At 46.3% G+C, this 13,874-nt stretch overlaps 1 protein-coding gene across 1 annotated transcript; it reads right to left on the bottom strand.

Annotated features, from left to right (window-relative positions):
- Window positions 1-7,438: 7,438 nt before the first annotated feature.
- LOC136610366 (olfactory receptor 5AP2-like) lies at window positions 7,439-13,344 on the bottom strand. Its single transcript, XM_066589598.1, has 3 exons — window positions 13,320-13,344; window positions 12,403-12,509; window positions 7,439-8,365 (listed from the first exon to the last, which is right to left on the bottom strand). The coding sequence occupies exons 1-3, from the start codon at window positions 13,342-13,344 to the stop codon at window positions 7,439-7,441; spliced, it is 1,059 nt and encodes a 352-aa protein (XP_066445695.1).
- Between the last annotated feature and the right edge of the window lie 530 nt (window positions 13,345-13,874).

Consider the following 13,874-nt stretch of genomic DNA (forward strand, 5'->3'; position numbering starts at 1 on the left):
CCAGTCCCCCTTATTAAGCATACATTACTAAGCGCCCCTGTAAATGACTTTTCTAGCTGGTTTGTACTTACAGTTCCAGCGTTTCAGCAACTTATAAAAAGTTTCCCCAAGATGGCCGCTGGCTCTTTTCCCGTCGCTTGCTGTAGCCCGACGTGCGCGCTCCCGAGACCCTACCAGCTGTGTCTCTCTGACAACCAGACGCCCCGCAGCCACCGACCGGACCCCGGGATTGAACGCGGCCGACCAGTCACCCACCGCCAGGCAGCAGGTAACCGGCGCTAGGCCCCGGCTTCCCCCGCGCCAGGCCCCGGCTTCCCCCGCGCCAGGCCCCGGCTTCCCCCGCGCCAGGCCCCGGCTTCCCCCGCGCCAGGCCCCGGCTTCCCCCGCGCCAGGCCCCGGCTTCCCCCGCGCCAGGCCCCGGCTTCCCCCGCGCCAGGCCCCGGCTTCCCCCGCGCTAGGCCCCAGCTTCCCCCGCGACAGTCAGTCACGCGTCACCCCCGTCAGTCCGTCACCCATCACTTACCTGGGCGGCTGGGCTGGGCTGGGCGGCTCTGCTGGGCGGCTCTGCACCTTCCTCTAAGAGAGGATGGTAGCAGAATGGCCGCTCCAGCGCGCTCCCGAGAAGATACAGCTCGTCTGCGCATGCGCAGAAGAGCTGTAGCGGCGAGCACACTGAAGTGGCTAGTGCTCAGAGCAGAAGACCGGACTGCGCAAGCGCGTCTAAAAAAGCTAGCCGCCAGCGAATTTAGACGGATCCATGGCGACGGGGGCGCTAGCAACGGAGCAGGTAAGTGGAATAACTTCTGTATGGCTCATATTTAATGCACGATGTATATTACAAAGGGCATTAATATGGCCATACAGAAGTATATAACCCCACTTGCTGCTGCGAGACAACCCCTTTAATTCTATGAACTTGATATGTTTTCCTTCCGCCTGTCTGCTACACATTGGAGACTCATCTCTTTTGTACTGTAACATATATTTAATTGTAATGAATAAAATATAGAAAAGTGTTTTTTCTTTCTTTTTTTTTTATGGAAGCTCTGCATGCTGACCTTATATTTCTAGTTCTGTTTTGGATTTGTCTCGTTGGTGACTCTCTCAATCAAAAAAATTGAGTCCAGATTATTTAGGCAGGCGATTGCAGGAAATACCTTACTTTTTTCAACCAGCTGTCATCCATCTCATACTGTCAACAATTTGCCTGTTGGCGAGTTTGTATGGGATAAAAGAGCATGTTCTGTGGCCTCTGACTATGATAGTCTCCGACTATGCCATTACACCCACACAGCTCCCTGCGATCTCATCGTGGGGGCCGTATGACACCCCCGAACATCATTCAAGGGATTAAGATGCCACTGTAAAAACTGACGGCGGCATTTAAAGGGTCAACCACTTCAATGAGCTCGCTTATTGGAGCTGTTGCCACCGGGTGTGATCTGTACAAAACAGCCAGCACCCACATTGTATGAAGGGAGATTGCTGTGCGATCTCTTCTCATACATACCCCAATGCTGCAGGATGCTGCTGATGTAATGCAGGTGAGCTTTTATATGCTCATATGCCGATAGCCTTAGGTGTCAAACATCTGCTGGGAGAAAGACTCCGTTTTCTTCCACGCGCTGCGGGGTCTATTGCCATATTGTATGTCCAGTCCATCTTTGGTCTCCTAGGTTATCAGTGCCCTTTCAGAGATCTCTCACACTATCATTCACTTCAGCCCTCTCCTGGCAGCTTTCACCAGCTTGAGAACAGCTTTCACTGCTTACTGTGCAACCCCTATGAAAAGGCTCCCGCCACCTTTTTTACATGACTGTTGTGTCTCTGCTGCTGCTTGACACTGAGCAAGGCTGCATCTTAATCCTATGATAACCCCTGACCCTTTCCCCCTTTACCACATGTGGTAAAACACTCAGTGACGGCCCTTTTCTGGAAGCTTCCCAATGTTATGTAATAACACATTTACTTCCATAATCAATAACCTCTGATTTTGTTGGACATTCCTCTTGTTGCCAACTTTGAATACATGATCTGTAACATAAATCTAGAGCTCCATTCAAAATGCCATAGAGTAGCCAGCAGTGGCTGCGCCTCAATCATGACTAAGAGAGGAGCACTCCCATTCTTACACTCCCATTTTTTTATCTGCTGTATATACTCCCAATACCTATTCAAAATGTGTGGAGAATGAACACTGTATACTGAAAAACATAATGTAGCTCCTTGTTTATCAAAAAGAAAGGCCCCAATGCTCAAACTTTTCTGAAAAAAATTATTTTCTTATCTGTTTATCTTATCTGTTTACCTATCAATTAGCTAAATTCGAACCATATTTCTTCTTTGACACAATTGCTGTCTTTTAACCCCTCATACCTTTTGCACAAATGGACAGATATTTACACATGGACAGATATTTACACTCCATTTCTTGACTGCTAATTTAAGTGGGTGTAATGGTACATCTAGTGGATGGAAGGACAGGAAATGTGCCCATATTATCAGCAGAGGCTGCTGATTGTAAAATACAGCCAACATCCTGCTGCAATGGCTATATTTGGTAATAACTCTGTACCAGACATGTTACCTCTTAGGTGCCACAGTCAATAGGTGATTAGATAGGAGGAGGGTTCCCTCTCTCACACTAACAATATGATTGCAGGTTGATGATGGGTTACTAGTAGAGATGAGCGAACACCAAAATGCTCTGGTGCTCATTACTCGAGTCGAGCTTTTCGTAATGCTCAAGAGCTCGTTTCGAGTAACGAACCCCATTGAAGTCAATGGGAGACTCGAGAATTTTTCAAGGTGACCCATGCTCTGCATAGGGGAGGGTGTGTGATTCACCTTAAAACATCAGAAAGTGATGGAAACACCACAGAAATGGATAGGGAACAGCAGGGTCAGCATGCATGGATGCATCCGAGGCTCCAGAGTGCACTATTAAGCCAAATTGTGGGCAAGAGCCTGGTGGTCACCCCCCTAACAATTTAGTTGGGCCAGACCACAATCAGCAAGGCACATGTGGGTAACAACACTGCCTCTTCTCCTGTTTTACATGCTGGCATTGCTGTCCAACCCCCCCCCCCCCCCCCCAGGATGCAGCGTACTGAAAATGTTTCTCAGAGCAGCGCCCAGCTGTCCCCATCCGGGTAAGGTGGTAAGGTGCAACCCTCAACCTACTTCGCCCATGGGAGCTCCGCGACATCACAGGCTGGTCGTTCAGGCTCCTGACGCATGACGGACCGAGAACACGCCCACGCGGAGCGGCTTGCGAAAAAGGAGCAGCCCTCTCCTCATCCTGGGGGTTCGGGTCAACCCGCCTTTGTCCAGGAGCACTGGCGGAGAGCTGGCAGTCTTTGACCTATTTTCTCAAAGCGCTGATAAGGAGTGGGGATGCACACAATGGAGTCAACGCACCGCAGCTACCCCTCTGCCGTCTCCTTTGGGGCAGAGTCATGGAGTCCCCGAGTCCCCACTCTGCCTGTGCGGCCGCGATAGCTGGCGGGTGGTCGTCCAACCCGGGCACCCCCTCCGAGGAGCCGGGCACACAATGACGCCTCTGTCGGTTGAGGAAGCATGCAAAGAAAAAGAAAAAAATGAAGATTGCATGAACTGCAAAGAAATTAGTGGCCAAAGATGGTTACCCACTGGGACACATTTCCATCTGCCATGTGACCCTTTTAAAATTGTGCTTCATAGCTGACAAATCGCAGAAAAATTAATGTATGATTATAAGTGCCATCCCATGCCATTTCCATCACAGCATTTCATTAGCTACAAACGCCAGCATAGGGGGAACTCAGAGGCCAGTACAACCCATTTTAAAAAGAAGAAATTTTTTTATCAAGATTGCAGGTGATTGCAGGTGAGACCCTGAAAGATTCTTTGAGCCAGAGTGTAGGGTATTTGTTTACCAAGAGTATAGGTGAACCCCTGAAATATTTGTGTACCAAGAGTATAGGTGTACCCCTAAAAGATATTTTTACCAAGAGTATAGGCGAACCCCTGAAAGATTTGTTTACTCAGAGTGCAGTTGAACCCCTGAAATATTTTTTTAACATAGAGCTCGTACTTGCTTAATGGGATCCAGGTGGCGGTCCACTGACAGGCAAGCTACCGCCTGTCTCACCCCCTGCCTCTCCCCCTTTTTCACCAGTGCCCCAAGGAAAGACAGCATGTACTATGAAGAAATTTGAGTGGCCAAGCCAGGCACTGTTTCACCTTGCCCAGGACCTCGGCCTCTGCCCACATCCTCATTCGGATGCCCACGTCCACGTCTATGTCATTGTCCTCTACCCTTACCCCTAGTCTTCATCATGTTGTATAATGCACTGCGTCAAAATGCTATGCAAACTGCAAGGTATTTTGCGTATGCTTTAAGCCAAAAATAGACAGTTTGGAATGTGTACAGTCTTGTTATATAGTGCGGATCAACAGAACACACACTTGGGCCTATTATTCAAATGCTTTCAGCCAAAAATAGACAGTGTGAAATGTGTACAGTCTTGTGTGTCCTCTTGATCTGCACTATATAACACTTGGGCCTATTATGCAAATGCTTTCAGCCCAAAACAAAGAAATGAAAAATTAGAGTAGTTTTGTTAGTTCCTGTATAGTCTGTGTACACCAGTAGCAGTATACTGTGTAGAACTGGTAATAGTATGTAATAGAAAGCCGGGATGCTTGTGAATGCTATGTGTGCACTATTGGTCCCAGACAGCGAAACTGATGATGCACAAAAGTGGAGTTGTAATCCTAAAAAGGACTGTTGGGTTCCAATAATTCCAATCCCATGCCACAATATTTCATGAGCCACAAACGTGGGCATAAAGGGGACTCAGATGCCAGTACTTATACACATCTCCACAATTCAACTACCCATTCTACAACAATAGATTTTTTTTACCCAGAATGCAGGTGAACCCCTTAAAGATTTGTTTACCAAGAGTATACGCAAACCCTTGACAGATGTGTTTATTAAGAGTATAAGTGAACCCCTGAAACATTTGTTTACCAAGAGTATAGTTGAGCCCCGGAAAAATTTGTGTACCAAGAGTATAGGTATACTCCTGAAAGATATGTATACCCAGAGTGCAGGTGAACTCCTGAAATTTTTTTTTTAACGTAGAGCTCGTACTTGCTTAATTTGCTAACAGAGCCTGGAGGAAGCCCTCTGAAAAAAATTGTTTTTACAGAGCCTTTTGGCCCTCTGAAGAATTGGCTGTTCCACGGGCTGACATGTTGGTTTGGGAAGAGGAGGAGGAAGATCAGAGAAGGGTAGACCAAGCTACTTCTACCCTTTTTTGGTAAGGATAAAGGGTGCATGGTTCTCCAGTTCTTTATGTTAAGCTGCTTTCCACCGGTGGAGAAGTAAAGCCAGGGGAAATCCAGCCTTTGTTCATCTTAATAGGTGTAAGCCTGTCAGCACTATCAGTTGACAGGCGGGTACGCATATCCGTGATAATCCCCCCCATCAGCACTAAACACCCTCTCTGATAACACGCTAGCGGCTGGGCAGGCCAGCACCCCCAAGGCGTACAGCGCAAGTCCAGCTTTCATACCCAATAGTTGTATGGAGCAGAGGGATCACGGAGGACATTGGTACAGTCGGCTATGTACTCCCTCACCATATTTTTACACTGCTCCCTCCGACTCAGCCTAAACTGGGCAGTGGTGACACAGTTTGGCTGGGGTGCCATAAAACTGGCAAAGGCCTTGGAGAGTGTTCCCCTGCTTGCGCTGGACATGCTGCCTGTTCCCCTTGTCTCCCCTGCTAGTTGGCCCACTGAACTACATCCTCTACCACTAGAGTTGTCACATTGGAAAATTAGTAACAGCTTTTCCACCAGGACCTTGTGGTATTGCATCACTCTCGTACTCCTTTTCTCTTCGGGAATGAGAGTGGAAAGGTTCTCCTTATATCGTGGGTCGAGAAGGGTGAACACCCAGTCATTCGTGTTGGCCAGAATGCGTCTAATGCGAGGGTCACGGGAAAGGCAGCTTAACATGAAGTCAGCCATGTGTGTCAGAGTCCCAGTATGCAACACATCGCTGTCCTCACCAGGAGGATAACTTTCAGCATCCTCCTCTTCGGCCCATACATGCTGAACAGATGTGAGGGAAGTATCATGGGTACCCTCTGCAGTGTGGACAGCTGTCTCTTTCCCCCTCCTCCTCCTCCACCTAGGGTTGTATTTGTTAATAAAATCTAGATATAAAAAACACAGGACCCACCATTCACAATAGGTGATGTCACAGGTCACCTCCTCCATCTCCCTGCACACTGACTACTAAACCTATTAATAGTCTGAGACTTCCTGCTCTGTAGGGAAAACTTCTCAGCCATCATCTCATTATCATCACAGACAGTATTACACAGAGAGGTGACACCTATATATAGATAACCCAGGATCCACCAATCACAGAGGCTGATGATCACATATCACTAGTGATGAGCGAGTATACTCGCTAAGGCACATTACTCGAGCGAGTATTGCCTTAGCCGAGTATCTCCCCGCTCGTCTCTAAAGATTCGGGGACCGGCGCGGGTGACAGGTGAGTTGCGGCGGGGAGCGGGGGGCGCTCTCCCCTGCCGCTCCCCGCCCCCGCCGGCCCCCGAATCTTTAGAGACGAGCGGGGAGATACTCGGCTAAGGCAATACTCGCTCGAGTAATGTGCCTTAGCGAGTATACTCGCTCATCTCTACATATCACCTTCTCTGTTGCTCTCCACAGGTCACAGAGCATGCTTTGAATAGTCTCCCATAGAATGAATGGGTCATCTTCTGCCCATTGTGTGGATAGGCCATGAAGCTTCTGTAAAGCATATCTCTACAGCAAAGGCAAGATAGCCGCCCCATAGACATATTTCGTAATCAGAAAATAAACACAGATCAGAAAAATGAAAATGCTATACTATCTGGTTTATTAATAAAAATATATAAGTGATACTTTAACTTTAACCAAGTTAGAGCTAAGGTAAGGGTGGATCTCTACCACTGACAATTTTTCTAATATAACCTCTTTAAGTTATAGTACAAGTTCATCAGAGTTAATCAAATCTCCATTTATATAAGTTTTAATGTAACTTTGTCAAATAAAGTACATGAAAACAATTAAGCCGATACCTATGGTGATCTATGGGTTCAATTAGTAATGAGTGAACTTTTTAAAGGCTTCGAATTAACCAGTTTTCAAATTTCCAAAACATTTTGGTGTTCCAAATTAGTTTGAACTGAACCAGAACTTCATCAAAACCTCTAAAACTCGTGTTTAACACATTCCTTTAACCATAAGGGGGAGGAGGAAGAGGGGTAATTTTAGTGAATTTGGCTGAGACGGACCGCCCGAGGTTCGGCATTGTACCAGCTCTTTACGTTCCCTTAACACAAGATACAACCTCAGCTGGAATATACTGTCTAATTATAGAGGATTTATTAGATTACATGCTTATGAAAGGTTTGTTGTATGGCTTTCCGAATGTCTTCATTTCTCAGACTGTATATAATGGGGTTGACCAGAGGAGTAAACACAGTATACAACAGTGATAGGATTTTATTCACAGTGGGACTTTGTCCTTTTGTTGGGACAACATAAACAGTGAACAGCGTCCAGTAGAATATGGAGACCACAATGAGATGGGAGCTACAGGTGGAGAAGGCTTTATGTCTACCAGTACTGGATGGGATCCTTAAGATTGTAATGAGGATATAAGTATAAGACACAACAATGATTGTGGTTGGGATGATTATACCTGGAATGCTTAATAAATAAACCTCTATGTAAACAATGAAGGTGTCAGAACAGGCAAGTTCTAGTAAGGGGACAAAGTCACAGAATACATGGTCAATAATATTGGGTCCACAGAAAGTCAGACTTTCAGTTGTTATGGTGTAAATCAAAGTGATCGAAAATCCAGACACCCAAGAAATGATAGTCAATATTACAGTATATCCACTTGTCATTATAGAAGTGTAACGGAGGGGATTATAGATGGCCACATATCTGTCATAAGACATCACAGCAAGGAGAAAACATTCAAATGCTTCCGAGGCACAGAAGAAATAAAACTGAGTGATGCAGTCAATAAAAGTAATGGTCCCCCCATTATTCAGTAGCATGTGGAGCATGTTGGGGACAATATCTGTGGATAACAAGATGTCACTGATGGACAGTTGTGAGATGAAGAAGTACATTGGAGTGTGGAGGTCCTTGCTGGTGGACACCAGGGTGATGATCAGGAGGTTCCCGCACATTGTCCCACAGTAAACCACCAGGAAAAGACAGAACAGGAAAGTTGTTATATATTCACTGCCTTTAAATCCTAAGACAAAAAACTCAGTGACTGCAGTCAGATTGTTCTCCTGGGTGTAGATACACAAAAATTAGTTATCACACTATTTGATCCATGGAAAATAGAGATGAGCGAGCACCAAAATGCTCGGGTGCTCGTTACTCGGGACGAAATTATCGCGATGCTCGAGGGTTCGTTTCGAGTAACGAACCCCATTGAAGTCAATGGGCGACCCGAGCATTTTTGTATATCGCCGATGCTCGCTAAGGTTTCCATTTGTGAAAATCTGGGCAATTCAAGAAAGTGATGGGAACGACACAGAAACGGATAGGGCAGGCGAGGGGCTACATGTTGGGCTGCATCTCAAGTTCCCAGGTCCCACTATTAAGCCACAATAGCGGCAAGAGTGCCCCCCGCACTGTCAGCATAAAGATCGTTCTCCTCTGCTATAGCTGTAACAGCTGTGGCAGAGAAGAACGATGTTTGCCCATTGAATTCAATGGAGCCAGCAATACAGCAGGTTCCACTGAAAGCAATGGGCTGCCGGCGACCGCGGGATGAATTGTCGGGAAAGGCTTAAATATAGAAGCCCTTCTCTGCAATTCATCCAGAAATGTGTAAAAATAAAAAAAATATACCGTATATACCGGCGTATAAGGCGACGGGGCGTATAAGACGACCCCCCAACAGTCACCTTATACGCCGGGAATACAGCGGAGCAAAAAATAAAAATCATTACTCACTTCCCCCGGCGTTCTGCGGCGCTGCTGCAGGATGTCGCTCCCATCTGGTCCCCGGCAGAGCATTGCTTTCTGGACGCAGGGCTTGAAATCCCCGCCTCCAGAAAACACACATGCCTTCAGCCAATCACAGCCAATGACAATGATGTCATTGAATGGCTGTGATTGGCTGACGGCGTGTGTTAGCTAATCACAGTAGCTTTCTGGAGGCGGGGATTTCAAGCCCTGCGTCCAGAAAGCAATGCTCTGCCAGGGACCAGGAGGGAGCGACAGCCTGCAGAAGCGCCGCAGAACGCCGGGGGAGGTGAGTAATGATTTTAATTTTTTGCTTCGCTGTATTCCCGGCGTATAAGGTGACAGTTGGGGGGTCGTCTTATACGCCCCGTCGCCTTATACGCCGGTATATACTTACCTTGTCCCGGCAGACGGAGTTTAGCGCGGCCGGCCTACAGTGGGTGTGAAGGGGGTGTGAGTCAGACCTGCCCCCTGATTGGCTCAGCGCTGAGTCTGACTCACACCCTCTTCACACCCACTGCCGGCCGCCGCGGCTGAACTCCGTCTGCCGGGACAAGGTAAGTATATATATATATATATATATATATATATATATATATTAAAACATTTCTGGATGAATTGCAGGGAAGGGCTTATATATTTAAGCCCTTCCCGACAATTCATCCCGCGCTCGCCGGCAGCCCATTGCTTTCAGTGGAACCTGCTGTATTGCTGGCTCCATTGAATTCAATGGGCTAACATCATTCTTCTCTGCCACAGCTGTTACAGCTGTGGCAGAGAAGAATGATTTGTCTTCTATATGCTCTCAATGGGGTCGGCGCTGCTGCCGCCGGCCCCATTGAGCGCATATAGAGAAGAGAACAGGAATCGCAGATCGCAGATAGGTGCGATCTGCGATTTCTATGGCCTAAGAAGGACCGTTGGGGTTCTTGATGCTTAAAATCACTCCTAACGCTCTCCCTATAGCAGCTCCGGCATCAACAGCACTTTCCCTGAACTATGTCAGAATGCATCTGTGGCGAGCCGCGGGCGGGCAGATTTTAATACTCAGGTGACACCTGATCTCCCCAGCCACTCACAGCAGGGGGGTGGTATAAGGCTTGAACGTCGCAGGGGGAAGTTGTAATGCCTTCCCTGTCTTTCTATTGGCCAGAAAAGCGCGCAAATGTCTCAGAGATGAAAGTGAAAGTAACTCGAACATCGCGTGGTACTCGTCACGAGTAACGAGCATCTCGAACACGCTAATACTCGAACGAGTATCAAACTCGGACGAGTACGTTCGCTCATCTCTAATGGAAAACTTTATATCGCATATTTTACAATATAATGTAACTTTATATTGTGTTGGATTTACTTTCAATATATATTTAGGTAATCTGTGGTCACTAGATCTAATTGACATTTAGCCAGTTATAATGGGGCTGGCTGTCCACCGGCGAGGTGTCATTGCAAGATCCGCGGCGATAAATTGCTATGATATAAGTAAATGAATAAACACTTTTTTAATAGAAGCTTTTTTTGGGGCCACGTTATGCTTTTTTTTTTTTAATTATGGGCTAGGAACTATAATGAAGTATTTACTATTATCCCTATATTTCCAGTCCAGTCCCGGTGCCTCCTTGAGGTGCCCTGCTCCCTTACCTCTGCATTGCTTGCACAGCAATACCAACCTAACCATGGCTACAGATGGAGGGGCAGGTGGCCACACTATTCACCTTGCACAGTGCAATGAGTATCCGAGAATGCGAGTGCCATGCTATTTCTTTCAAGTTCTCATTTAAAACAATAGGTGAAATGTTCCGAGGGAACCCCCAAAATCAGAACATTTGGAACGTTAGGTTTAACAAGAGCCGACTTTTAGCTACAAACCCCTTCATATACCTTAGAAAACCAAGAAAGGAGGCATCAAAGGTACTCGTATTAACCCCTCTACTTCCTTGGACCACCAGGGAAATTTTAAGTAGTGTATAATATTTTCTTCCTACTTTTTCTAGTCAGTTGCATCTTATAGTCAAAAAAATATGAGAAATCATTTAAAGGGGTTGTCCCGCGCCGAAACCTAAATTTTTTTTTTTTACACAGACCCCACCCTAGTAGACAGACAAACAGCATCCATTTGTTATTTAAAAAAAAAAAAGATTTGCTTACCTGGATCCCCGTTCTGCAGCTTTGAAGATTCTTTTTTCAAAGATGGCGCCGCTGGTCTTCTCCCACGGTGCACCGCGGGTCTTCTCCCATGGTGCACCGTGGATGCTCTTCTCCAGTCTGCATTCCACTGCCGATTACAGCCACCTCATTGGCTGATCAGCACCATGTGACGGGGGCGGAGCTACGCAATGACGCAATGAAGAGGGAGGAGCCAGGACGCAGCTCGTGAGCCCGGACCATCAAGAAGAGGATTCCTCTCTGTGCAAGCGCGACTGTTCGTGCGACCAGAGAAGAAGTTTGATCGTCGCCATGGAGACGGGGACGCCAGCACCGGAGGGGGTAAGTATATCATTTCTGTATGGCCAATATTTAATGCACGATGTATATTACAAAGTGCATTAATATGGCCATACAGAAGTTCTTAACCCCACTTGCTTTGGTGGGACAACCCCTTTAACTATTCATTAACTCCTTAAGGACTTTTGGGAGATTTTCATTTCCACTTTTCAAAAGCCATAACACTTTTTTTGCGGAGATATAATGTATTGTATAATTTTTATTCCAATTTTTTGAAAGGCATGGCGAAAAAAAAAACCTTCCATTCTACCATTGATTTTTATGTTTTATATCTTACAGCCGATCATGCAGCATAAGTGACATTTTTTTCTGCAGGTTGGTACAATTACATCAATACCAAATTTATATTTTTTTCGGTAAGTTTTTCTGCTTTTGGACAGTAAGAAAGGTTTTTTTGGAAATTATTTTTCTTTCTGCATTTTTCTCTATGACAAGCTGCAGTTTTTATTGCTTCCATTTTGGGGTACATATGGCTTTTTTGATCACTTTTATTGCATTTTTGGGAAGTGAAATGAGCTCGTGCCATCTATAGGATGCAAGTTTGAGTCCTGTTGCGGAAAATGCCAGCCGCCTAGGTCATAAACTTACGTCATATATCATTAAGGCGTTAATATTGACATCAGCTGTCCATAAATTATTACTAATCAAAATATTACTTTTGAGTTCTGCAAAGAGAAGTAATTATATCATTTAAACCTCAGCTGTAAATAAAATCAGAGCTCTTTAGTATTTTACATCAGACACACTGAAATACATTACAGTTAAGCCTTTAAGTTTACTTACCGCAGTTTGTAAGACGTGCACCATTTCACCAATGGGGCGTCGCTCAGTAGGCATAATGTGATACCTCTAGGCCTGGGGCATCCTCACACCGTTTCTGGACTAGATGAAGCTCCTCCCATAAGTAGGACAGCTGAGGACATTTCTCCTTGTCACCAGTTTTATAACGAGGACCTGCACAAATAGACAAGGGAAGAACGATACTGCATAAGATGTAATATTGCGCAGTTACATCCTTGCTTGTCATATACCATGAAACACAAGAGACAATGCATTATATAATAAACACAGCACATTGGGCAACTGTCTGCGGGGTCTCACCCATCTGCAGGGTCTCTCCTCACCCGTCTGTGGGGGTCTCTCCTCAACTGTCTGCGGGGTCTCTCCTCACTCGTCTGCGGGGTCTCTCCTCACCCGTCTGCGGGGGTCTCTCCTCACCCGTCTGTGGGGTCTCTCCTCTTCACCTGTACAAAGCAAGGAGTGTGAGTTACAGGGTGGTAGCAGACACAGAATCCATGCAAGGAGACCCAGATCTGCTCACATCTATATATACAACATGCAGAAGATGTTCTGCATCTAGATGTCTACGGAGACTCCTGTTATCTCCAGGGGTCCCCAGAGGGAATGCAGGTAACAAGCAGCTCGGTCCCAAGGAGACATTTTTTTCAGAAAAGAAATAAGTAACATTTATGCTTAATTGCTTCAGTTAAATGAGGATACATACAAAATAAGGGCCTATACAGGCTGCAGTCACAAAGTACTGGTGTCCTGTGCTGAGATAACACGAGCGTTCTTGTAGAGCCAAATGTGATTGTTCTCAGTGCACCGTCCCAGGAGCGGGCCATAGCCTAGGAGACAGCGGGGATGAGTTGTAGGCCCTTGTCACGGTGGCTTTACTGTCTCCCACCTGGAGAGTAGCCAGGAGCCCATTTAGCAGGGCCCCGGGCAGGCTATTAAAGTGTGGGTAACTGGGGACTGGGTTACCTTGTTTCTCCTGCTGGATTGTCATGGGTGACACCACAGCCGGGAACGATCAGCAATGTTTCTTTATTTTTAATCCAATATCAAACAGTTCAAAAGTACACAAGTCCAATACAGCACGGCTATAGACGAAATAAGTAGTGAGACAGGGAGGCAGAACGCAGGATGAATATTGGGACCACAGTCTTAGTTATCTGTGTAGCTCTGCTCTTGGAAAATCATGCACTCTTTCCTCTCCAGACTCTCAACCTGTCAACACTAAGGCCTTAGTCAGACGGGCGTTTTTTTGCACGATTTGCGCATGCGCATGCGTCCGGCGATTTTTTAAAACCATTGCTTTGCAATGGTATCGGACACACGAGCGCTTTTTATGCGCTCGTCCGATAAATTATAGAACAGAAATCGCAGATCGCACCTATCTGCGATCTGCGATTCCTGTTCTCTTCACTATATGTGCTCAATGGGGCCGGCGGCAGCAGCGCCGACCCCATTGAGAACATATAGAAGACAAATCATTCTTCTCTGCCACAGCTGTAACAGCTGTGGCAGAAAAGAACG

This window comes from Eleutherodactylus coqui, chromosome 2, assembly GCF_035609145.1.
Source record: "Eleutherodactylus coqui strain aEleCoq1 chromosome 2, aEleCoq1.hap1, whole genome shotgun sequence".
Lineage (NCBI taxonomy): Eukaryota > Metazoa > Chordata > Amphibia > Anura > Eleutherodactylidae > Eleutherodactylus > Eleutherodactylus coqui.

Bases quoted from the DNA above. Each gene is read 5' to 3' on its own strand.
- LOC136610366 (XM_066589598.1), bottom strand. From the start codon at position 13,344: ATGACAATCCAGCAGGAGAAACAAG. The intron at 12,510-13,319 runs GTAACCCAGTCC...CTATTTGTGCAG, and splicing joins AATCCAGCAGGAGAAACAAG to GTCCTCGTTATAAAACTGGT. The intron at 8,366-12,402 runs GTATCACATTAT...ATCTACACCCAG, and splicing joins AGGATGCCCCAGGCCTAGAG to GAGAACAATCTGACTGCAGT.